Raw genomic sequence first — 27,241 nt, 5'->3', positions numbered from 1 at the left:
ACTTGTAACCAAGTTTAAGTCTGTCAGAGATACTTGTAACCAAGTTTAAGTCTGTCAGAGATACTTGTAACCAAGTTTAAGTCTGTCAGAGATACTTGTAACCAAGTTTAAGTCTGTCAGAGATACTTGTAACCAAGTTTAAGTCTGTCAGAGATACTTGTAACCAAGTTTAAGTCTGTCAGAGATACTTGTAACCAAGTTTAAGCCTGTCAGAGATACTTGTAACCAAGTTTAAGTCTGTCAGAGATACTTGTAACCAAGTTTAAGTCTGTCAGAGATACTTGTAACAAAGTTTAAGCCTGTCAGAGAGACTTGTAACCAAGTTTAAGTCTGTCAGAGATACTTGTAACAAAGTTTAAGCCTGTCAGAGAGACTTGTAACCAAGTTTAAGCCTGTCAGAGATACTTATAACCAAGTGTAAGCCTGTCAGAGAGACTTATAACCAAGTGTAAGCCTGTCAGAGATACTTATAACCAAGTCTAAGCCTGTCAGAGAGACTTATAACCAAGTGTAAGCCTGTGAGAGATACTTATAACCAAGTGTAAACCTGTCAGAGAGACTTATAACCAAGTGTAAGCCTGTCAGAGAGACTTATAACCAAGTGTAAGCCTGTCAGAGATACTTATAACCAAGTCTAAGCCTGTCAGAGAGACTTATAACCAAGTGTAAGCCTGTCAGAGATACTTATAACCAAGTCTAAGCCTGTCAGAGATACTTATAACCAAGTCTAAGCCTGTCAGAGATGCTTATAACCAAATCCAAGCCTTTAAGTAACTCGATAATACCTACGCAGTAACGAGCTCTGCTTCCCTGTGTACAGAGTAGAGATATTGCCCAAAGATGAGCCATGAACGAAAAGGGATCAAGAGCTCCTTTGTAAATAGAAAAAGAAAACGGTAGTTCCCAATTAGATAAGGTGGACCTCCATGACAAGCGTCTGCAGAGCGAGTCGCCAACACCCTCTCCTGGGTTTAGTAACCGGTTTCCCAATAAAACCGTAAAAAAAATGATCTTCCACGGTGTTGGTGGAGAGCAAACGTATTATAAGTAAGCTTATTCAGAATTTCACAAATACAGTTACATAGATTATCATACATAGCAGTATAAGTGTAGTGGCCCTGGGATAACCCTAAAAAAGTCAAAGTGACTTATTTCCATTGGGATTTGCTCAGGGAGTAAGACTCATGGCTTTGCCGGTATTTAGGCCTGGGATCCACCTGATCTGATTTGAAGATTTAATCTTCCCGTTTCCCTTTCTGGAGAAAACTTTGCTTCCTTTCTCATCTACACCCAGATTTGGACATCATTTTGTTCCGGACTCCGGGTAGTAAGGCTCAATAAAGCGCCAGGTTTGGTGGCCCTGAATTACCCCAACAACAAGAAGACGGTCCAAGTTAATTTGCAAGTGACGTTGATTGTAACAAGCAACTGCAGTGACCACAGACAACATTGAACCATCACAACGAGAGTCACAACTCGTCCAGTCATCAGGAGGAGAAATATCCAAGTAAACTGCAGTATTGTGAAGAAGCTGAGGTGGACACGGCTTCTCTGTTATTATTGTAATCATGGGGGAGCGCTAAACCCGTAGGATTATACAGTGCATGTAGGGGGGGGGGATGGAAGGTATTCAGGCTCAATTCAGGGAACTGGAGCACAGATCCAATTCCCTGGATCAAGAGCCCCTCGCCAGCGTCAAGGAACATCCATTTTTACAAACGTTTATCACTCAATTTAGTCTTTCGTTCAGTCAAAAAATTAATTCTGAATAATTAATTGATTTCTTTTTTTGAAGGGGGTTATTTTTTAATTTTTATTATTATGAATCTCACTGTAATTAATAAGAACAAAAATGTCTTGATCTTTTCTTAGTTTATCTTAGGTAATTTACACTACGTGTGTACTTATGTGTATATGTACCTAAATAAACTTACTTATTAATGAAGGAACACTGCAGTAGGCCTACTGGCCCTTGGAAAACGACCCTTCTGTACAATTCAGGACATTTATTGAATAAAACATATCACCACAAGTTGTTTATTATTATTATTATTATTATTATTATTATTATTATTATTATTATTATTATTATTATTATTGCTAACCTTATTAGGCAGGTTCAACTCGCACCCACCCATGTACTCGCTCAACCCATATATTTAAAGGTACCCAAAATTCTTTCATCAGTGATGCTACCTGGGGGGTTCTTCCACTCATCTACAACTATATTGCCAAACCAGATTTGTCCACTGGAACCAGTTGGTGTGAGTCCTGTCTTTGTTGGATATTCTCAGCATCGTATTGATATCCCCTTTATTTTTTCGTGTTTTCCATTTGTGATGAATGGTTTTGAAAACTGACAGGTTGAAGAATTGAGACACTTATGCAACACATGGGAATCTTTATTGAAGAAACGTTTTGCCACACAGTGGCTTCATCAGTCCAATACAAAGTAGAAGTGGGTAAGGAGAGGAGGAGTTTGAGGTAATCAGTCCCTCAACCTGGAATCGATGTGTTCAGTCCATCACTCTTGTAGGAAGTACAGCATAGGGCCAGAGAAGTGGCTTATATACTGCAGTCAGGTGAGTCGAAGCAGGAGGAGGCAGGATCACAGTGGAACCATCCACTAGTGTAAGTAGGTCGTTGTCCAAAGGTTGGACAAGTGTTGAAGTCTTTGTACCAAGATCCCATGTGGAAGGTCCCACTGTGATCCCGCCTCCTCCTGCTTCGACTCGCCTGACTGCAGTATATAAGCCACCTCTCTGGCCCTATGCTGTACTTCCTACAAGAGTGATGGACTGAACACATCGATTCCAGGCTGAGGGACTGGTTACCTCAAACTCCTCCTCTCCTTACCCATTTCTGCTTTGTATTGGACTGATGAAACCACTGTGTGGCAAAACGTTTCTTCATTGAAGATTCCCGTATGTTGCATAAGTGTCTCAATTCTGTTTTTCATTTGTACACACCACTGTACATATCAGTCATCGTACACAGCCATTGTACACTTCAACTATTGTGTATATCAATCACTGTACACATCAAGCACTGTACACATCAGTCATTTTACACATCAGTCATTGTATATGTACGTCTATCATTGTACACATCAATCATTGTCAAGTCAGTCAGTTGTGACAATGGACCAGGATAGACCTTAGTGTTATCACAATTTCTTCCTATCCTAAATGTGAGTTATTTGTGAATTATTCCAGTCATGGTATTGTGACTTTTATTTTTCTGGAGTTAGATTTACTCATATGTCTCATGTCTCACTCCACTGAGATTGAACCCAGGTCCTTTCATTTCTGGGCCCCCCCTCAAGGGAGGTTCCTTGATGCTGGTGAGAGGCTCTTGATCTAGAGAATGCCTTCCATCCCCTCCTCCCCCCAAGGTGCTGTATAATCCCTGCTGGTTTAGCACTCCCCATGTTAATAATAATTTGTGGGCCACAAAACACTATTGATCGTTATGAGATACCACTTTATCCTCTTCTGCTCTACAGTATTCACACATCATTGTGCGTGTATGGGGCTAAGGATGCCCATGGCCTGGTTGACAATGCTCTCACCTCACACATTGAGTGCTGTTGGAAACATTGGGCATATTTCCTTACACTAGCTGTCCCTGTCCATCTAGCAGTAAGTAGGTACCTAGATGTTAGCAGACTGGTGTGGGTCGCATCCTGAGGGACACGATTGAAAGGCCCAGTGGAAATAAGACAGACAGTCCACAATGACAGATTGACTTTATTGGGTTATACTGGGTGGCTAACCCTCCGGGTTAAAAATCCAAACAAATCATACTTTAAGGGGTTGGTGTGTACTTCCTGCATCTCACTGCTTATGACAGTGGGTGCACAGATAAAGGACATAGCTTATCAGTAATGCCATAAATAATTTTAAAAAAGACAGTTCAGATTTTATATTTGTTTGAAAAGGATCAGTTTTAGCATGAAAGAGTTAACTTGTTCATTCTTGCTTCCAGATTTGTTCACCGGATGTGGATGATAAATATCGTGTGAGAACTGTTACAATACTACAGTTATGATTGTGGGAAGAAATTGCCTTATAGCAAGGTAAAAATTATCAGAGTGAATATCAAAATGGTATACAGTACCTATAGTATACACTTACTAACCAAGTGTATACCAATACCATTGGTATGCACTTATCAACTTGTTGGTATTGTATTCCATTTTGATATAAAAAAATTTTTTATATAATTTTGTACTAAGCATTTAAGAAAATAAATGGTAGCTATTAGCTATTGATTTTGAATTTGAAATTTCTGAGGTTTTCTTCTAACAACTTGAAACGTGTACATATTATGACACAGTTCCGGTGTGCATTCTCTATGAACTTTACACACTGCATTGCTCTTCCTACTTTCCTTACTTACATGTTGTAAAGTTATTTGGATTTCCATGATCAGTTAAGACTCTTGAATGCATAAGAGATAATATCTCTTAATTTACACATGGGAATCTTTTGAAACTTAACTTCCCTTATGTTGACACAAAAAAAAAAAATGACTTGAATCAGACCCAAAAATTAGTTTAGAGGTCTTATAAAAAAAGTCTGATTAATTAGGTACTGGTATCTAGGTTCGCTGCATTTCAGTAGTGTTAAGTTCCTTGGCAGAAAATTTTAACCATAAGTCAGCTTTCAGGAATAAAAGACCCCATTTTAATTTGTTTCATTCAGTATTCAAATATTTTTGTTGGTCTTTGTAAGATTACTGAACCATAAAGGCCTGGTCACAGACCAGGCCGTGATGGCGTTGACCCCCGAAACCTTCTCCAGGTATACTCCAGGTATAGAATATGATGGGGGAGAGGAAAGGTAGGGAGGAAACTTTCCAAAATTTCAAGTGTTATAAAGTTATTGCATATTTTATATGTGCTCTGATAATACATGTAATACTCGTGTACCTGTACCCAAATATACGTACTTACACACTGTGCTGGCATGCAGGTACACATTAAAATCACTAAGAGTGTCCCTCCAGTCTTAATGCCATAGTAATACTAAATGTCTTATTTTATGTTAAATGTCTTATTTTACATTAATATAGACATTTTCATTAATCCATCTATGATATTTTCTTTAACCCCTTGACTGTCGCAACCCCCAATCCTGAGGTGTCTCCTGGTGTCACAAAATTTAAAAAGAAAATAAATAAATTATTTTCTCTTATGAAATGAGAGAGAATCTTTTCTCGATTGTAATGACACCAAAAAAACGAAATTTGATGGAAAACTGATGGAATTACGCTCTCGTGAAGTTAGCGACCTTGGCAATATTTACAAATCGGCGATTTCGCCCACTTTGAACCCTATTTTCGGCTAATTCCATTGTTCCAGTCGACCTAACTCATAGCTATTTCTTTAGAACTCCGTTTTATCTATCGATTGAGTACAAGAAACTGCCCATTTACCAATTTCAACTACCCGATAACGTGGTCAGAAATTTGCAATTTGGCCAATTTTACGAAAATTAAAAAATATGACAATTTCAAAATAAGGTCCAGAATGAACAATGCAGACATTCCTGGCTCTAAAATGACATTTTCTTTGTTCATCAGTCATGTCTCCAAGCCCCTCTGATATTACTCTTGCTTTCTATTTTGAATTTTTATTCAAACAAAAAATAGAAGATTTACTATTATGCAGACTACTCCAGTACTGTAATAACTGTATAAATAACATCAACCCATTCATGACTGCATATTAAAATGGCTAGTTGGGCATTTATTGGACAATGATGTCATTTGTGAACATCGGCAAAAATCAAACATTTCCCCTACTTTGAGCTCCATTTCCAGGCTCTTTTTATAGTAAAATCTATCAAAATCATCTCTTTTTCTATAATATGTTTTCCATTCTATCAAATGAGACCAAGAAAACGAGAATACAACCATAAATACTATACGAAAATAGACCACAAAGTCGGCATTTTAATTAAAAAAAACAGTTGGAGTCTTTTTTTCTCATTATGGACTGTGTGCCCCAGGATTTTTTTTATGTGGTGCACACTGACCACACAGACCCATTCTCTCACATGTGGGCCTACCAGCTTTCTCCTTGATTTGAAGCCACTAGAATTTGAGTACGTATATATACGTCAAACACAGTACCTCGTAGGACGTATATATATGGCCGCGACAGTCAAAGGGTTAAAATTATATAAGAAACACGTTACATAGCATGTAAACGTGCTATGTTTATATGCTGTGGAAGTGTGGTAGCCGGGCAGAGGGAAAACATTGTTTTCTCTGGTCCAGCACCAGAGAAAACATGTTGGAATCTGCGTTTGGCCTAGTCACTCCCCTTAACACTCCGCTTTTGTTTGCAATTCTCAGCATGAATTATTCATTACTTCTCCCTTCGTTTATGATGGCATCTAAAGGTAGTTGTTAGAAACGATTAATTCATTGAACAAGGTACACCTACCATCCAACTTACGACCGAGTTCGGTTCCGAGAAACCGGTCGTAAGTCGAAATGGTTGTAAGTCGAACTTTACTACTGAATATCAACAAAACATTTTTGTAATGACTTTATTTTATTGTTTTATTTTGGTATTTCATGTTTTACTTTACTTTTTATGTTGTTAGCACTGTATTTTATACTGTAAGGTTTAGGATAAACACTGTGTACAACACAAATAGTTATTTATTTCCCAAAAATTTGGCATAAAAAACACGGTCGTAAGTCAAGTGGTCGTAAGTCGAGCAGGTCGTAAGTCGGATGGTAGGTGTATATCGATGGTAATAATATGGCTCTGGGCCGCAGTGTAGGTAGCCGGTAGATGTAGCGCAGGTGGGCTACATCTACCGGCTACCTGCACTGACTTCCAACACATAAATACTACTCACCTCTCATCCACCATTAAGACTACACATATTTTAAGGTAAATAATGAATGTACTGTATGTGTATTTTATCTCTCTGGGCTGCTTTAAATATATATTAAGCTAGGGATGGGAAGCCAGGACTACCTACACCTGACTTCCTACAAATAATTACTTCTCACCTCTCACCCTACATTAATAAAACTACAAATATTTTAAGGTAAGTAATGAATATACTGTGGATATATTTTACTTTTTATTGTGTTTTTTTAATATCTAGTTCTATGACTAACTTAATATAAGTTAGTGTAAACTTGTTGTCTGGCATTTATATGCATTTATAAGTGGAAAACAATGGCGTTCTGCTTTCTGGTGATGTCCGCTTTCTGATAGCCTGGAACCTAACCTGCCATATAAGTGGGGCCCTACTGTATAGAGGTACCAGCATTCATATGAGTGTCAGGCATGGGAAACAAATGTTTCAGTTAGGAGGAGGCTGAAGATTGTAGATGTCATGTTTGAGAGTAGTGTATGATGTGAATACAGGAGGGCCTCGCTTATACAGCAGGTAGGGTTCCGAGCCACTTCTGTAAAGTGAAAATCACCATAAAGTGAAACATACATATCCTTCTTTTTTACTTTCAATTTCATATAAAAGCCTGATAACATATTTACACTATCATATATTAAGTAAGCAATAGAGTTAAGCCTTAAAAATGCACATACAATACACATACATGTATTACTTAGCTTAAAATACACAAATAACCTGCACATAGGAGAGAGGAGATTACGACAATGTTTCGGTCCGACTTGAACCATTTACAAAGTCACACTAACAAAAAGGAGAGAAGGGGGGCAGCATATATAGGCCAGCAAACAGGGATGGGACAAGAGAGGTAGTAGGAAAGGCAGTAGAGAGGTAGTGGTATTAGTAGTACAGTGGACCCCCGGTTAACGATATTTTTTCACTCCAGAAGTATGTTCAGGTGCCAGTACTGACCGAATTTGTTCCCATAAGAAATATTGTGAAGTAGATTAGTCCATTTCAGACCCCCAAACATACACGTACAAATGCACTTACATAAATACACTTACATAATTGGTCGCATTCGGAGGTAATCGTTATGCGGGGGTCCACTGTAGTAATAGTGGAGTCAGAGACCAAGAAAGAGGAGCACTGCAGGAGAGCTAGGGGCCCACAAAGGGTAGAAACAAAAACACAGGGGAGGGGGGAAAGAACCAAACACCCAACGCAGAAGAAAGAAAACCCAAAAAAGAAAGAGTTAAAAGGAAAGAGAAAGAGGGAGGAGAAAAAAGAATCAGGTTACACCATGGGTGTTCTGAAGTTTGGAACATTAAAGAATATAATAGGAAAGGAAGGCATCTGCAGAGACAAAGCCAGAACTAAGATTCATACAAGGAAAGTTGTGTATAAGGGAGGATTTAACTGGCCCCTTCTCTCCTTTCTGTTAGTGTGACTTTGTAAATGGTCCAAGTCGGACAGAAACATTATCGTAAGATCCTCTCCCCAAAGTGCAGGTTATTTGTGTATTATTCCAGTCTTTTTGTTATTTAGCTTAAAATATTTTCATCCTTAGCTTATAGTGAATGGTGAATATATTTATTGTATGAAATCTGAATATATGAAGAATGGGTATACAGTGGAACCCTGAATATTGGCCGTAATCCATTCCAGAAGGTCAGCCTAAATTCAAAAAGGCCTAAATTCGAAGCAATATTTCCCATAAGAATTAATGTAAATACAATTAATCCGTTCTAGACACCCAAAAATATTAACAGAAATACATTTTTTAAAGATTAATTATAGTTTTCCATACACAAAACAATGAGAACTAAATAAAATAAATAAATGAACATTTAAATCACTATTACATAACTTTATTGAAGACTCTTGTTGGCTTATGGAAGACAGGGAGGAGGAGAGAGGGAGGACTGATTATTGTTTGGAAGGGAAATTCCCCCTCCATAAAGACTTTAGGTATCAAATCCCTCTCTGGGGTTACTTCCCTTTCTGCCTGCTACACTCCCTGCATGCCTGCTACACTCCATGCCTGCCTGCTACACTCCCTGCCTCCCTTCCACACTCCCTGTTTCCCTGTTACACTCCCTGCCTCCCTGCTACACTCCCTCCCTCTGTACTACACTCCCTGTATGCCTGCTACACTCCCTGCCTGCCTACTACACTCCCTGCTAGCCTACTACACTTCCTACCTCTCTCCACATCTTCCATTGGGCCCATGGTGGCTTATTTCAGTCACACTTAATAAACAAGCACAAAAACAATGGATTTTAAGGAAATGTTATGATGAATGCACGGAGTATATGCTCATTCACTGAGACACGCAAGGAGACTGACTCACCTACGTGTGGCGTCCCAGCGGGAGGCAGGCTGATGCGTATAATATGGCTGATTTGTGAGGCACCAGTTGAAATACAGAGCAAAATTTCCCCAAAAAAACCAGCTTAAATAAGATTCGGCCAATAAACGCAGCAGCTGATATTTGGGGTTCCACTGTAATTGAAAAACTGCTGCATTAGTTGTAGAGTTCATTCTTTTGGTGTCATTACAATCGGGAAAAGATTCTCTATCATTTCATAAGAAAAAATAATTTTTTTTTTCTTTTAGGAAATTTTGCAACACCAGGAGACACCTCAGGATTTGGGGTTGTGACAGTCAAGGGTTAATAACATTAAATTTTGTCTCAAATGTATGGAAGGTAGTGAATGCCAGTAATTTGAATTAACTTTATTTTCAGGGTGAACTGGTCCATCACATCACGAGGAAATATTTTAACTTACCGTGTGTGATGATAATCTCAGGGGAATACAAACATTTTTAAAGTGAAGCATCATGCCGTTAAATCCATATTTCATCAAGAGACGAGTGAGGAAATGGTGGCCATACATTGCAGTTCTAGTACTCATCGCTATTGGATATTATAAAGGTAATGTGTGCCATGAAATGAAAAATAATTGGTTATAATCATAACCATAATTTTTAAAAGGGTGGACCAGTACACCAGTGGAAGGCCTCTATCAGATGACCAAAAGCTCCAGCTGTGAGTCATCATATGACTTAAGACTCGCAGCAGGAAACACATGTTCTGTTTCCTGACACGCATTATACTTACCATGAAATGAAGTAAAGAGGAAAAGTGTGTATGTGGGATCTAGAAAAGACGATTTTTTGTTTTATTCTGGAATGTTATTTTCCAAAATTCCAACATAAATTAAGATGTAAACAAAAAACAAAGACAAAGATTTATTTCCAGTGTTTGTACAGAGAATGCTGACACTTGGTTATACATACAGAAAGCCCATGATGTGTAAAGCATTTCAGGCACGTATATTATAAGTTTGAAAATATTTTGATGCAGTTGATATGAAGATAGTATCTATATTTTTAACTTGTTACTTGGAGCATTAACAAAAGGTACTGGAAGATAATAAACCATTCACAGTCATGTATTAATTTTTTCTATGTACAAACTTTTTATTTTAATTACATAATTTAATAGGTGAATAAAATGGTAGAGAGGGTGTATAAATCCATGTAGGAGTTGTCTCAGAAAGGATTGAAGGGAGGGGAAGTTAAGGAGGTTCTAAGTGTTAGAGGCTTGAGCATCCAGAAAGCGTATGTGAGCATGTTAGATTGGAGTGACTGGAGATGGGATTTTTAGGGTCTGATGTGCAAGCAAGGTAACATGAAGAGATTCAGACAAAATCAATTAGCCAGATGAAGCTGTTGAATGAATGATGGTGAATGGGTTTCCTTTTTTGGTCATCATATCTTGGTGGGAGATGACCACTGTAAAGACACTATAATATGCAGTTTTGTCATTCTTTATTTATAATATAAATTGTTGCTAGTACTCTACACATGGTGATAAAATTAATCTGCCTTTCACCTTGTCATTCACAGGAATATTTAACCAGATCTCAAGTTCATCAGCATCAGATGCTTTTGAAGAGCAGACAAGAAACACTATGAAAGAAGTGTTTTCTTTGCAAAGACAAGTGAGTTTTGATTGGGTTTGATTAGTACCTGAGGTATTGATGCAAATTCTTGGATAGCTTTGGAAAAAGGCTAAACAAATATGTGGGTGGGGATGGTTGGTTTTGAGAAGGATCTGCCTTGTATGGGCCAGTAGGTCTGCCACAGTGTTCCTCCATTCTTTTGTTCTTAAACCACATTGTCCATCCTCTACCAAGGTAGGGTGACCCAGAGAAGGACACACATCCACCATCACACCTTGAGTAGCTGTCTTGTAGAAAAAGACACTTATGTACAGGTCAGGACATTTATTAGAGGAAACATAAGTGCCTTTTTCCACATCTTGTCAGTATCACCATAACATTTTTCAGTAGCTGTCTTGCCATAAGTATGCACACACAACAGTTTAAAGGAACCACTGAACTGTAACATTACTACCCATCCTTCAGAGTACAGGCACTCTACTTCCCACCTCCAAGACTCATATTCTGTAGGCAGTATTATTTTATGTGATAGAGTGAATATTCTAAAAGAAAAAGCAGAGAGGGGATGGGCTGCTTCTTTTGTGCATATCTTTATTCACACTAAGTATTTAAAAGTCAGTTGGTCTGTAGTCTTAATATATAATACTGTATTTTTAGAGATTAAATAAGCAAGAAGTCAAGCCAGAATGTTGGAATAGCTTATGGAAGACTGATTGCAAGTGAGAAAAGAACATGTTGATAATTGAGACACTTGGGCAACATTTAGGAATCTTTATTCTGGAAATATTTCACCACCCAGGGGCTTCTTCAGTCTAATACAGAGAAGAACAGTGGAAGATGAAGAGGAGTTTGAGGTAATTAGTCCCTCAGCTTGGAGTCAGTGTGTTCAGCCCTTCAGTCTTTTATCAATTGCATGACCAGTATAATTCAGCATGTTTTTTAATGTAATAATGATGATAACTACTACCCTAAAGGAGGGGTGTTAATGTTGCAGTTTAAAAACTGTAGTGTAAAGCACCCTTCTGGCAAGACACTGATGGAGTGAATGATGGTGAAAGTTTTTTTTTTTCAGGCCACCCTGCCTTGGTGGGAATCGGCCAGTGTGATAATAAAAAAAAAAAAACTACTACCCCCACCCTTATAGTTTTCTTCTCTTTTGGGTTACATAGCCTCGGTGGGAGACAGCCGGTATGTGAGATAAAAGTAATATTACAACTCCACCCCCTACCATTGCTTTGACCTGTCTCCAGTGTCATTATATGCAAGGTAGTAGCCCGGAACCTTACCTGTTATATAAGCGGTGCCCTCCAGTAGCCTGGAATCTAACCTGCTGTATAAGCGGTGCCCTCCAGTAGCCTGGAACCTAACCTGCTGTATAAGTGGTGCCCTTCAGAGCCTGGAACCTAACCTGCTGTATAAGCAGGGCCTTCCTTTACCTGTCCCTTGCAAGATTACGCTCATTCAGTTTTCAGATACTGGTTTTGCACTTGTGAATGTCCATTAGGAGCAGAGATGTGAATTTTGCTTATAAAAGTTGTTTTGTACTCATTTTGTGTTTGTTGGAACACTTCTAGTCACTATGTCCCACCGAGGCAGGACGACCTATAAAAAGAAAACAAAAGTTTTCCTTTTTACATTTAGTAGTATACAGAAGGGAGTTACTAGCCCCTTGCTCCCATTATTATTATTACTTTTATTAATAAAATCATACATACTGTATTTTTATTTACAGGTGAAGCTGCTGAAATCTGTGATCAAGCGTTACTCTATACCAGAGAAAGAGTACTCAGACGTTCTGTTACCCGTTATTTACGTTATCACTCCTACATATGCCCGACCTCACCAGAAAGCAGAATTAACAAGGTATGGCAGTCTGGTGCTATATACCTGGAGGGTTTTTTGGGGGTCAACACTCCTGTGGCCCAGTCCATGACCAGGCCTTGCAGTAGATCCGGGCCTGATCAGCCAAGCTGTTACAATTGCTAGCCACAAACCAACGTATGAGCCACAGCCCTGCTGGTCAGGTACTGACTGTAGGTGCCTGTCCAGCTCCTTCTTGAAGACAGCCAGGGGTCAATTAGTAATTCCCCTTATGTATGCTGGGAGGCAGTTGAACAATCTTAGGCCCCTAACACTTTTTGTGTTGTCTTTTAGTGTACTCATGGCACTCCTGCTTTTTGTTGGGGTGGATGTTGCACCACCTGCCAAGTATTTTGCTTTTGTAGGGAGTGATTTCCATGTGTAGATTTGTAACTAGTCCCTCTAAGGTTTTCCAAGTGTATATAATCTTGTATCTTTCTTGCCTGTGTTCCAAGGAGTACAGGTCAAGGGACTTCAACCATTCCCAGTAATTTAGGTACTTTATTGTACTTACACGTGCAGTGAAAGTTCTCTGTTCTTCAAGTCTGCAATTTCACCTGCCTTGAAAGGGGTTGTTAGTGTACAGCAATACTCCAGCCTAGAGAGAACAATTGATTTGAAGAGAATCATCATTGGCTTAGCATCCCTAGTTTTGAAGGTTCTCATTATCCATCATATCATTTTCCTAGCAAATGTAGTAGAGACATTGTTGCGATCTTTGAAAGTGACAGTCTCTGACATTATCACTCCCAGGTCCTTCACTTGAGATTTTTGCTCTGTTGTATTGTTGGAATTTTTTTTTATACTTTAATTCAGTTTTTATTTCCTTGAGTTTTCCATAGTGGAGTAATTGAAATTTGTCTTCATTGAACTTCATATTGTTTTTTGCAGCCCATTTAAAGATTTGGTTGATATCTGCTTGGAGATTTGCAGTGTCTTCAATAGATGACATTGTCATGCAAATTCAGGTGTCATCCACAAAGGAACATGATGGGAGCAAGTACTGTACCTTGTGGAACAGAGCTTTTCACTGAAGCCACCTCTGACTTTGCTCTGTTTACTATTACTCTTTGTGTTCTGTTTGGAAGTTATAGATCCATCTATCCACTTTTCCTATTATTCCTTTGTAATATATTTTGTGTGCCATTACACCATGATCACACTTGTCGAAGGCTTTCGCAAAGTCTTTGCATATAACATCTGCATTTTGTTTGTCTTCCAGTGCATCCAAGACCATATCATAGTGGTCCAGTAGTTGTGAGAGGCAGGATTGACCTGCTTTAAACCCATGCTGCTCTGAGTTGTGCAATTGATGGGTATCCAAGAGGTTGGCAATTTTGCATCTTAGAACCTACCTAGGTTAGAATATAATCATGATTATCATTACTATTATTTTTATGATTATTATTACAGGGTCTCCTCACTTAGCGACTTGTTTACTGACACCTCGAACTTATGACAGGCTCTCTGACCAGTATACATACCTAAATAATGTGTATTAGAGCTGATTTCCTCTATTCTATTATTACAGTATACAGTACACTACTGTATAAACATTTAAAAATATACTAAAAATGTTATAAATGGTGCAAAGGTGACATTAAAACAATATCAAAGATGGTTGACACAAACCCACTACCATTATAGTATGCTCCTTGTTTAACCACAAATTCATTTACTAACGTGGTCTTAGGAACGGAACTCTGTTGTTAAGTGAGGAGAGGCTGTATTATTATTATTATTATTATTATTATTATTATTATTATTATTATTTCTTTCTTTCAACACATTGGCCGTATCCCACCGAGGCGGGGTGGCCCAAAAGGAAAAACGAAAGTTTCTCCTTTTACATTTAGTAATATATACAGGAGAAGAGGTTACTAGCCCCTTGCTCCCGGCATTTTAGTCGCCTCTTACAACACGCATGGCTTACGGAGGAAGAATTCTGTTCCACTTCCCCATGGAGATAAGAGGAAATAAACAAGAATAAGAACTAGAAAGAAAATAGAAGAAAACCCAGAGGGGTGTGTATATATGTGCTTGTACATGTATGTGTAGTGTGACCTAAGTGTAAGTAGAAGTAGCAAGACGTACCTGAAATCTTGCATGTTCATGAGACAGAAAAAAGGACACCAGCAATCCTACCATCATGTAAAACAATTACAGGCTTTCGTTCTACACTCACTTGGCAGGACAGTAGCACCTCCCTGGGCGGTTGCTGTCTACCAACCTACTACCTTAAATTATTATTATTATTATTATTATTATTATTATTATTATTATTATTATTATTATTTCTTTTTTCTACATACTGGCCATCTCCCACCAAGGCAGGGTGAACTGAGAAAAAGAAGAAAACTATTAAGTTTTTCTTCATTTTACATTTAGTAATTTATACAGAAGTGGTTACTAGCCCTAGGACTTGGAGGACCTGGAGGTGGGAAGTACAGTGCCTGCACTCTGAAGGATGGGTGGTGGTGGTGGGAAGTACAGTGCCTGCACTCTGAAGGATGGGTGGTGGTGGGAAGTACAGTACTTGCACTCTGAAGGATGGGTGGTGGTGGGAAGTACAGTACTTGCACTCTGAAGGATGGGTGGTGGTGGGAAGTACAGTACCTGCACTCTGAAGGATGGGTGGTGGTGGGAAGTACAGTACCTGCACTCTGAAGGATGGGTGGTGGTGGGAAGTACAGTACTTGCACTCTGAAGGATGGGTGGTGGTGGGAAGTACAGTACCTGCACTCTGAAGGATGGGTGGTGGTGGGAAGCACAGTACAGTGGACCCCCGCTTAACGATCACCTCCAAATGCGACCAATTATGTAAGTGTATTTATGTAAGTGCGTTTGTACGTGTATGTTTGGGGGTCTGAAATGGACTAATCTACTTCACAATATTCCTTATGGGAAAAAATTCGGTCAGTACTGGCACCTGAACATACTACTGGAATGAAAAAAGTTCGTTAACCGGGGGTCCACTGTACTTGCACTCCGAAGGATGGGTGGTGGTGGGAAGTACAGTACAGTGGACCCCCGCTTAACGATCACCTCCCAATGTGACCAATTATGTAAGTGTATTTATGTAAGTGCATTTGTACTTGTATGTTTGGGGGTCTGAAATGGACTAATCTACTTCACAATATTCCTTATGGGAACAAATTCGGTCAGTATTGGCACCTGAACATACTTCTGGAATGAAAAAATATCGTTAACCGGGGGTCCACTGTACTTGCACTCCGAAGGATGGGTGGTGGTGGGAAGTACAGTACTTGCACTCTGAAGGATGGGTGGTTGTGGGAAGTACAGTACCTGCACTCTGAAGGATGGGTGGTGGTGGGAAGTACAGTACTTGCACTCCGAAGGATGGGTGGCGGTGGGAAGTACAGTACTTGCACTCCGAAGGATGGGTGGTGGTGAGAAGTACAGTACCTGCACTCTGAAGGATGAGTGGTGGTGAGAAGTACAGTACCTGCACTCTTAAGGATGAGTGGTGGTGGGAAGTACAGTACTTGCACTCCGAAGGATGGCTGGTGGTGGGAAGTACAGTGCCTGCACTCTGAAGGAGGGGTGGAGATACACTGCAGTTTTTTAACTATGGTGTAGGCATGCCTCTGGCAAGACAATGATAGGGTGTTTCTTTTTTTTCGGGTCACCCTGCCTCAGTGGGAAACAGCTAATGTGTTAATAAAAAATATTATTATTATTATTATTATTATTATTAGAAATGAATTTAAGATTATGGCTACTATAAAATAAATGTTATTTCTTTGGTATTGTAAGTTAGAGCCTGAGATGAGTTAGTTAGAGGGAAAAAGTGAAAGTACAGTTCATTGCATCATTCACCATTGCAACAATCACTACAGGGGACAGAGTGAAACACTGTGGTTCATATCTGCCTCTTGGTATCTTAAGACATATTGGTGTTTCTCAGTGTTGTTTTGTTAAAAGAAGACAACAGAAACACGTGTATCAATTATGTGCTCAGAAAAATTATTTTTTGTAGTCTGTTGCATAAAAAACATTACTAGAAACTTTTTTTTCAGTTCTCAGTCACAATGCATAGTCTGGAAATGTTTCACAAAATCAAAATAACATGATTGCAAACAAGTCACAGAGCTTGTGGAGTTTGACCCTGTGGCAAGGGAGACCTAAAACTCACAGGCCAGTGCATTTTAGGACTCACTCACCTTGGGTTCAAATCTCACCCATTCCATGGTTCATAAGCAGTGATCCATTGAAAATTTGCTGATGAGGATTTCCTGTACTTTTCAGTTGTTGTTGTTTTTTGTTTTCAACAAACCGGCCATATCTCACCAAGGCAGGGCAGCCCAAAAACAAAAACGAAAGTTTCTCTTATTAAATTTAGTAATTTATACGGGAGAAGGGGTTACTAGCCCCTTGCTCCCGGCATTTTAGTCGCCTCTTACAACACGCATGGCTTACGGAGGAAGAATTCTGTTCCACTTCCCCATGGAGGTAAGAGGAAATAAACAAGAACAAGAACTAGAAAGAAAATAGAAGAAAACCCAGAGGGGTGTGTATATATATGCTTGTACATGTATGTGTAGTGTGACCTAAGTGTAAGTAGAAGTAGCAAGACATACCTGAAATCTTGCATGTTTATGAGACAGGAAAAAGGACACCAACAATCCTACCATCATGTAAAACAATTACAGGCTTTTGTTTTACCACTCACTTGGCAGGACAGTAGCACCTCCCTGGGCAGTTGCTGTTTACCAACCTACTACCTAAAACTTTTCGGTTGTATCTTTCTTATATATTTATTATGGTTAGCAACTTGGCATCATTCATAAAATTACATTACATTGGTTCTGATGTTTGTTTCTTGTTTCCAATAACTGTTGATTTTCTGTTTATAAATTAAAGACTTCTTTTGTAGAAGTAGTGAATGTCTGTGCCAACAGGTTGAAGAGCGTGTTCCTCCATGTGCCAGCATTACACTGGGTTGTCGTCGAAGATGCTCCACACAAGTCACAGATGGTATCAGAATTTTTGAAGCTGTCTGGTCTGACGTACACACATCTGCACCAGCTAACTCCAGATGATTGGAAGCTAAAAAGCAATGTAAGGCAACTGAAAAGAAAATGCTACATAATCATGTCCTGATGTATTAGGCACATGTACAACATCTTGTTATCTTTGTTTTGAAGATGTTTTTGCCAGCCAGTGGCTTTTTCAATTCAATAGAGAGCTTATTAACTTGAGACAGTAGACAATAAGGTAATCAGTCCCTTAGATAAAGTAATCAATTGCTTAGATGGTAAAGTAATCAGTTGCTTAGTTGATAAGGTAATCAGGCCCTTAGCCTTGAGGTGTTCACCTCTTTGGTCTTTATCAAGACTAAGTTGGTGAACACGTGCAAACCTTTGAAATTATACCATTTGTTCATCTGCTACCTTTCTTATTGTACTATGATTGTACTTAACTGCATAAGAAATCCTACATAGCAGTTTATGTCTAATTCTTAAGTAGTTTTTAAGTACTAGGATTAGTGTGCCCAAAAAAGGTAGTTTTGAAGATGCTGCCAGAGAAAGTGGTTCTGGAGATTTCTGCAGAGAGTTCCAGATTTTGGGCCCCTTTTATGTACATTGAATTTTTACAGAGATTAAGTCAGACATGGGGTATGTTATAGAGATTTTTGTGCATAGTGGGTTTCTTTTGGGCCTACTAATATTATATTACATGTAAATTACAAAAAAATTGAATTTGAAGGCTGTGGTTAATAAGCTCTCTTGCATGTGTCTAAATTTTTGACTTGCTTGTATTTACAGTGGACCCCCGGTTAACGAACTTTTTTCATTCCAGTAGTATGTTCAGGTGCCAGTACTGACCGAATTTTTTCCCATAAGGAATATTGTGAAGTAGATTAGTCCATTTCAGACCCCCAAACATACACGTACAAATGCACTTACATAAATACACTTACATAATTGGTCGCATTTGGAGGTGATCGTTAAGCGGGGGTCCACTGTATGTGATTATTGCTATTATAATCATATACTGCATGTATTTAAATGGTATATGAAATTATTACAGTACACATATATAGAAAAAAAAATGATATTTGTTGAAAAATACAGTGTTCAAAATTTTATTAAGACCTGAAAACATTGCATAGATAAAGTACATATCTATTTCTTTCATAAATAAAGTTACAGTGATTTGTGAATTTTTACCTTTTCCTTGTTTTTCAAATAGCAGTTTTATTTTTCTTATACAAAAATGTGACAGTAAAGGACAGAAGAGCACAGTTTACAATAGCAAAGGTACAGTGTATTGTGGCACAACACATAGCATCATCCTAGCTGATGAAGCTGTGTCATGGCACAGTGAAACTCCTTATTTGTCTTTTTAACAGGGGGTTATTATTATTATTATTATTGGTAGTGATGGTGGTGGTGTTTCCAGAAGCAATGATCACATTTGTATGGGTAACAGAGAGTTCTGGCTCTCCATCCCAATATTGTTAGTTTTGATTTGCCTCCGCTACCATTTCTAGATGGTATATTACCATTCCTAATATTTTAGTAAAGCATCTGAGGAAGAGAATAATTAACACCAGGAGAGTTGATATTAACAGTAACTGCTTTTTAATCTTCCCTACTTCAACGGTGACTGAGAACATTTCTAGGTTACCTAAGAAAACCACTTAATCACTGCCACCGTCACCTCTTTATTTAGTCATTCTCTTTCAGGATCCAAACTGGAGGAAGCCCAGGGGAGTTTTACAGAGGAATGCAGGTCTCAAATGGCTCCGTAGAAAATTCATGTACGACGGTGACCCAAGGGGAGTAGTCTACTTTGCAGATGATGATAACACTTATAGCATAGAATTGTTTACCGAGGTAATGTACGTTTGTTACTTTTGTACATATTGCATATCTACATATTACATGTGTACGTATGTTAGATAAGTTTAATCTTTATCTGGTTGTGCAGTACCTAGTAGATATTGAATTTTGATTAAATTTGTGGTCTAATAATAGTTTTTGAGCAAATTAAAGCTGTTGTGGTACATTATGCCTGATTTGTTTATGTTTGTGAGACACCATATTAAACTCCTGATACACTCTTGAACTACCATAACTCATATGTTTGATAGCACTTGGGTTAGTCATCTTTAACCCTTTGGGGGTCGACAGGTCCTCTCAGAGACTTGTTCTCAGGGTCAGCCAAATTTCAAAAAAGAAAATTATTTTTTCTTATGAAAAGATAGAGAATCTTTTCCTGATCATAATGACACCAAAAGTATGAAATTTGATGGAAAACTTACGGAATTATGCTCTCGCGAAGTTAGCGGTCTCGACGATGTTTACGCATCGGCGATTTTGCCCACTTTGAGCCCTATTTTCAGCCAATTCCAGTGTACTAGTCGACAAAAATCATAACTATTTCGCTAGAACTCCATTTTTTCTATCGAATGAGCACAAGAAACCACCCATTTACCGATTTCAACTATCCAATAAAATGGTCAGAATTTAGCAATTTTGCCAATTTCACACAAATTTCAAAAGATGCCAATTTCCGAATAGAGTCCAGAATAAACAAGAAAGACATTCCTGGCACTAAAATAACAAGTTCTCTGCTTGTTAGTCACATCCCCAGGCCCCTCTTATATTTCTTTGGCTTTCCACTTTGAATTTTTATTCTTACAAAAAAAATAAGATTTACTGTTATGCAGACTACTGCATTAGTGTAGAAATGGTATAAATAATATCAGCACACTTGTGAAAGAATATTAGACTCACCAGTTGATGCGTATTGGACACTTGGCATGATTTGTTTACTTTTGAACTTTGGTAAAAATCGAACATTTCTGCTACTTTGAGCTCAATTTCAACGTACTTTTCATTGTAAAACCAGTCAAAATCATCTCAATTTCTGTAATATGTCTTCCATTCTATAAAATGAGACCAAGAAAACTAGAATACAACAACAATTACCATATGAAAATACAGTGCAAAGTCGCTGTTTTAATCCAAAAACACGGTCAAAGTTTTTTTTTTCTCATTACGCACTGTGTGCTGCAGGATTTTTTTTATACTGTGCACACTGACCACATAGGCCCATTCTTACATATGTAGGCCTACCAGCTTTCTCACTAGATTTGAGGGCGCTAGAATTTAGGCGTACTAGTACATCAAAAACCCTGGGTCATAAGACGTGCTAGTACGTCCGAAACCCCCAAAGGGTTAATACCTTAATTTTTTCAGTTCTTAATAGTGGATTTATCATTATGTAAAAATGCTTGTCATTTTACAGTTATATGATTGTTTGAAAGGTTAGCAGCTTCTTATTCAAGGAATTGGAACTACCCTCCTTGTCCTCAGATAAAACTTGATAGCCTGTCGTTCCCCAGATGCTGTGTGAACCTTACAGTTTAGCGCTTCCCCAGGAATATATTATAAAAGTTTAAATAATAATCATTTCTTTTTATGAAGACTTATTAACGTATATGTGCATACACTATACTCTTTGTGATGGTATGCCGCAGATGCGGGACACTCGGACAGTGTCAGTATGGCCGGTGGGCTTAGTTGGAGGAGTGATGGTGGAGCGTCCTCAAGTGAGCACCATCGGCACAGGTCCTCGTGTAACAGGCTGGCTTACTGGCTGGAAGACAAACCGTCCATTTGCTACAGACATGGCTGGCTTTGCTGTTAATTTAGCTTTACTGTTAAAGAAAACAAAAGTTGAATTCAGCCTAAATTCACCAATTGGATATTTAGAAAGCAATTTTTTGGAGAAGCTAGTAACACTGGATCAACTAGAACCAAAGGCAGAACTTTGCACTAAGGTAACCTACCTCCTGTTCCATACATTTGCAACCTCTACTACATGGCTTCTCTCTCCACCCTTTCAAATGCCTTTTCTATATCCATAATAGCAAGACACAGTGCTTTACCCTTATCTAAGTACAGTACTGCTTACTTGTATGCTTCATTGTAAACACTTGGTCTACACATCATTGCTAAACCCTCCCTGCCCTTCCTAAATCCTCCCTGCCCTTCCTAAATCCTCCCTGCCCTTCCTAAATCCTCCCTGCCCTTCCTAAATCCTCCCTGCCCTTCCTGAATCCTCCCTGCCCTTCCTAAATCCTCCCTGCCCTTCCTAAACCCTCCCTGCCCTTCCTAAATCCTCCCTGCCCTTCCTGAATCCTCCTTGCTCCTCTGTAATCTTACTTTCTGTCTTACCCTTAACTGTTTCAATGATAATCCCATAAATTTTACCTGGTATACTTAACAGGCTTATTGCCTTGTATGTACTTCTTACATTCTCTCTTGTCCTCTTTTTCTTTTACAGTGAAATTATGCACACACTGCCAATCCTGTGGCATACAGTGGAACTATGCATGCTTTCTGCCAGTTCTTTAGCACCTACCCTTCTAGCATGCATATATAGAATAAACACAACAACCTCTCCAGTACTATATCCTGACATGCTTTTAACAGATATTATCTATTCCAGCCACATTTCCCACTTTCATTCTACTTACTTGTGCACTTTTCCCACATCCACCTTAGACTCCTCCTCACTCCTACGTGATGTTATTTCTCCATGCCCAATGCCTGAAATCACTGACTCCTTTTTATCACTAACATTCAACAGTTTTCAAATATCCTCTCCATTTTTACAGTATTTCCACCTCCCCATTTAACATCTTTCCTATTTTGTTTTTAACTGCTAGATTTAGAAAGGACATAGGAAAGTATTGGTTTGGAAATAGGGTAGTTGATGAGTGGAACAGTCTACCTAGTTAGGTTATTGAGGCTAGGACTTTGGGTAGTTTCAAATTTAGGTTGGATAAATATATGAGTGAGAGGGGTTGGATTTGAGTGGGACTTGCAAATGAGTGGATAGAGTTATCAGAGCTTATTTCTTGGGTAGCATTGAAAATTAGGTTGGGCAAATGTTTTGTTAGTGGGATGGATTGTAAAGGACCTGCCTAGTATGGGCCAACAGGCCTGCTGCAGTGATCCTCCTTTCTTATGTTCTTATGTTCAGGCTTCCTTACCTTATTGATGTCTTTCCAAGACAGTTTCTTATTCTCAGTAGAATTTGCTAATAAAGACTCTCCCATTTTCTCATTGGCTCAACTTTTGCATCGCCTCACTTAACTTTTATCCTCCTTTCTCTCCATATACTCTGCCTTCCCTCTGTGATTTTTACATTGCAGAAACGTCTCATTTGCATTTTTTTTTCTCCCTTACCATCCTCTTTACCTCATCATTCCACCAATCATTCCTCTTCCCACTCACACATACCTGTGTACACACATACATATAAATACATACATACATACATATGTGCATTCAGTAGTAGGTTGGTAGACAGCAACCACCCAGGGAGGAACTGCTGTCCAAGCAAGTGTAAAATGGAAGCCTGTAATTGTTTTACATGATGGTAGGATTGCTGATCTTTTTCTGTCTCTTAAACATGCAAGGTTTCAGGTACGTCTTGCTACTTCTACTTACTTAGGTCACACTACACATACATGTGTTTTTTTTTTTTTAACAAGTCGGCTGTCTCCCACCGAGGCAGGGTGACCCAAAAAGAAAGAAAATCCCCAAAAAGAAAATACTTTCATTATTCAACTCTTTCACCTCACTCACACATAATCACTGTTTTTCAGGGGCGCTCAGAACACAACAGCTTAGAAGCATATACGTATAAAGATACACAACATATCCCTTCAAACTGTCAATATCCCAAACCCCTCCTTTAGAGTGCAGGCATTGTACTTCCCATTTCCAGGACTCAAGTCCAGCTATATAAAATAACCGGTTTCCCTGAATCCCTTCCCTAAATATTAACCTGCTCACACTCCAACAGATCATCAGGTCCCAAATACCATTCATCTTCATTCACTCCTATCGAACACGCTCATGCACGCCTGCTGGAAGTCCAAGCCCCTCGCCCACAAAACCTCCCTTACCCCTTCCTTCCAACCTTTTTGAGGATGACCCCTACCCCGCCTTCCTTCCCCTACAGATTTAACTGCTCTCCTTGTCATTCTACTTTGATCCATTCTCTCTAAATGACCAAACCACCTCAACAACCCCTCTTCAGCCCTCTGACTAATACTTTTATTAACTCCACACCTTCTCCTGATTTCCACACTCCGAATTTTCTGCATAATATTTGCACCACACATTGCCCTTAGACAGGACATGTCCACTGCCTCCAACCGCCTCCTCACTGCTGCATTCACAACCCAAGTTTCACACCCATATAAGATTGTTGGTACTACTATACTTTCATACATTCCCTTCTTTGCCTCCATAGATAATGTTTTTTGTCTCCACATATACCTCAATGCACCACTCGCCTTCTTTCCCTCATCAATTCTATGATTAACCTCATCTTTCATAAATCCATCCGCCGACACGTCAACTCCCAAGTACATATCTGAAAACATTCACTTCTTCCATACTCCTCCTCCCCAATTTGATATCCAATTTTTCTTTATCTAAATCATTTGATACCCTCATCACCTAACTCTTTTCTATGTTCACTTTCAACTTTCTACCTTTACACACACTCTCACCTCCCTCTTGCTTGTTGTTGCCATTTTCCTCTTTTCCCATCTACCTCTTTCTCTAACTGTAGCTACAACTAAATAATGATCCGATATGTCAGTTGCCCCTCTATAAACATGTACATCCTGGAGTCTACCCATCAACCTTTTATCCACCAATACATAATCTAACAAACTACTTTCATTACATGCTATATCATACCTTGTATATTTATTTATCCTCTTCTTCATAAAATATGTATTACTTATTACTAAACCTCTTTCTACACGTAGATCAATTAAAGGCTCCCCATTTTCATTTACCCCTGGCACCCCAAATTTACCAACTACTCCCTCCACAACATTTTTGCCCAGTTTAGCATTGAAATCCCCAACCACCATTACTACTCTCACACTTGGTTCAAAACTCCCCACGCTTTCACTCAACATTTCCCAAAATCTCTCTCTCTCTCCTCTACACTTCTCTCTTCTCCAGGTGCATATACGTTTACTATAACCCACTTTTCACATCCAACCTTTATTTTACTCCACATAATCCTTGAATTAATACATTTATAGTCCCTCTTTTCCTGCCATAACTTATCTTTCAACATTATTGCTACTCCTCCTTTAGCTCTAACTTTGTTTGAAACCCCTGACCTAATCCCATTTATTCCTCTCCACTGAAACTCTCCTATTCCCCCTTCATCTTTGTTTCACTTAAAGCCAGGACATCCAGCTTCTTCTCATTCATAACATCCACAATCATCTCTTTCTTATCATTTGCACAACATCCACACACATATTATTACAGGAAAAGGGGTTACTAGCCCATTGTTCCAGGCATTTTAGTTGACTTTTACAACATGCATGCCTTACGGAGGAAAGATTCTTATTCCACTTCCCCATGAATATAAAAGGAAAAGTAATAAGACCAAGAACTGTTAAGATAAAATCAAAGAAAACTCAGATCTTTCTTTCTTTCAACACACCGGCCGTATCCCACCAAGACAGGGTGGCCCAAAAAGAAAAATGAAAGTTTCTCTTTTAAATTTAGTAATTTATACGGGAGAAGGGGTTACTAGCCCCTTGCTCCCGGCATTTTAGTTGCCTCTTACAACACCCATGGCTTACGGAGGAAGAATTCTGTTCCACTTCCCCATGGAGATAAGAGGAAATAAACAAGAACAAGAACTAGAAAGAAAATAGAAGAATACCCAGAGGGGTGTGTATATATATGCTTGTACATGTATGTGTAGTGTGACCTAAGTGCAAGTAGAAGTAGCAAGACGTACCTGAAATCTTGCATGTTTATGAGACAGAAAAAAGACACCAGTAATCCTACCATTATGTAAAACAATTACAGGTTTCCGTTTTACACTCACTTGGCAGGACGGTAGTACCTCCCTGGGCGGTACTATATGTACAAGCATATATATACACACCCCTCTGGGTTTTCTTCCATTTTCTTTCTAGTTCTTGTTTATTTCCTCTTATCTCCATGGGGAAGTGGAAAAGAATTCTTCCTCCATAAGCCATGGGTGTTGTAAGAGGCGACTAAAATGCCCGGAGCAAGGACTAGTAGCCTCTTCTCCTGTATAAATTACTAAATTTAAAAAGAGAAACTTTCGTTTTTCTTTTTGGGCTACCCTGCCTTGGTGGGATACAGCCAGTTTGTTGGAAAAAAAAAAAACATGAAAGATTTCAGATATGTCTTGCTACTTCTACTTACACGTAGGTCACACTACACATGCATGTACTAGCATATAGTGTATACACACCCCTCTGGGTTTTCTCTATTTTCTTACTAGTTCTTGTGTTTGTTTATTTCCTCTTATCTCCATGGGGAAGTGGAACAGAATTCTTCCTCTGTAAGCTATGCGTGTCGTAAGAGGCGACTAAAATGCCGGGAGCATGAGGCTAGTAACCCCTTCTCTTATATACATTACTAAAGTTAAAAACTTGCATTTTTCTTCTCTGGCCACCCTGCCTCAGTGGGATATGGCCAATGCATTGAAAGAAGAAGTACATTCAGGGTAATATTTTGTGAAGGAATTCAGGTAAACCGGTTAGCCAGACTTGAGTCTTGGAAGTGGGAAGTACAATGCCTGCACTTTGAAGGAGGGGTTTGGGATATTGTCAATTTAGAGGGACATCTAAACTGTCGTATCTGAGTGCCTCTGCAAAGACATTGATTATGTATGAGTGATGGTGAAAGTGTTGAATGATGAAAGTTTTTTCTTTCCTTTTGGGTTTTTCTTTCTTTTTGGGTCACCCTGCCTCAGCGGGAAATGGCCGACGTGTTAACAAAAAAATATGTATATTCATTCATTTATTAATCTTTGTAATGACCAAATTTTAGTTTAGTTAGCATTGATTCATTCTGTTTTATAACTTTGCACTTGACAATGTTCTTACCTTCTCATTCTTTGGTAGTACTGATTGTTGTACATTTCTAGGTATATGTGTGGCACACAAGAACTGAGAAGCCCAATATGAAGGATGAGGAAAGGCTGAGGAAAGAAGGAAAAGCAACAAATGAAGGAATTGAAGTCTAGAATAAGGATAGTAATGGAATCCTCTGTTTGTACCTGTTATATTGTCTTATTTCCCTTAGGTAAATTAATGAACAGGGTAAGTATATATATACATGGGTAAGGGGCTTGGACTTCCAGCAAGCGTGCGTGAGCGTGTTAGATAGGAGTGAATGGAGACGAATGGTACTTGGGACCTGACGATCTGTTGGAGTGTGAGCAGGGTAATATTTAGTGAAGGGATTCATGGAAACCGGTTATTTTCATATAGTCGGACTTGAGTCCTGGAAATGGGAAGTACAATGCCTGCACTTTAAAGGAGGGGTTTGGGATATTGGCAGTTTGGAGGGATATGTTGTGTATCTTTATATGTGTATGCTTCTAGACTGTTGTATTCTGAGCACCTCTGCAAAAACAGTGATAATGTGCGAGTGTGGTGAAAGTGTTGAATGATGA

General features: G+C 38.9%; 1 protein-coding gene across 3 annotated transcripts; it reads left to right on the top strand.

Moving 5' to 3' along the window:
* Window positions 1-1,347: 1,347 nt before the first annotated feature.
* Window positions 1,348-26,965, top strand: GlcAT-I (Glucuronyltransferase I). 3 transcript variants are annotated; one of them, XM_053796466.2, is made up of 9 exons: window positions 1,348-1,507; window positions 3,988-4,078; window positions 9,634-9,822; window positions 10,800-10,894; window positions 12,588-12,718; window positions 17,638-17,797; window positions 19,429-19,578; window positions 21,228-21,530; window positions 26,711-26,965. In XM_053796466.2, exons 3-9 carry the CDS (start codon window positions 9,729-9,731, stop codon window positions 26,807-26,809), a joined length of 1,032 nt encoding a protein of 343 aa, XP_053652441.1. In that variant the 5' UTR covers window positions 1,348-1,507; window positions 3,988-4,078; window positions 9,634-9,728; the 3' UTR covers window positions 26,810-26,965. The 3 variants fall into 3 exon arrangements, with proteins under 3 accessions (XP_053652441.1, XP_053652443.1, XP_053652442.1); XM_053796467.2 differs by having other exon boundaries at window positions 1,354-1,536; XM_053796468.2 differs by lacking the exon at window positions 3,988-4,078 and having other exon boundaries at window positions 1,350-1,507.
* The last annotated feature ends 276 nt before the right edge of the window (window positions 26,966-27,241 follow it).

The sequence above is a fragment of the Cherax quadricarinatus genome, chromosome 80 (genome assembly GCF_038502225.1).
Source record: "Cherax quadricarinatus isolate ZL_2023a chromosome 80, ASM3850222v1, whole genome shotgun sequence".
NCBI lineage: Eukaryota > Metazoa > Arthropoda > Malacostraca > Decapoda > Parastacidae > Cherax > Cherax quadricarinatus.
This window is presented reverse-complemented; position numbering and strand designations above follow the sequence as displayed.

What these genes read in the sequence shown, in the direction of transcription:
- GlcAT-I (XM_053796466.2), top strand. Translation starts at nt 9,729, where the DNA reads ATGCCGTTAAATCCATATTTCATCAAGAGACGAGTGAGGAAATGGTGG. An exon ending in TGTTTTCTTTGCAAAGACAA is followed by an intron (nt 10,895 to 12,587) that starts GTGAGTTTTGAT and finishes TTTTATTTACAG; the next exon opens with GTGAAGCTGCTGAAATCTGT. An exon ending in CAGAAAGCAGAATTAACAAG is followed by an intron (nt 12,719 to 17,637) that starts GTATGGCAGTCT and finishes CTGTGCCAACAG; the next exon opens with GTTGAAGAGCGTGTTCCTCC.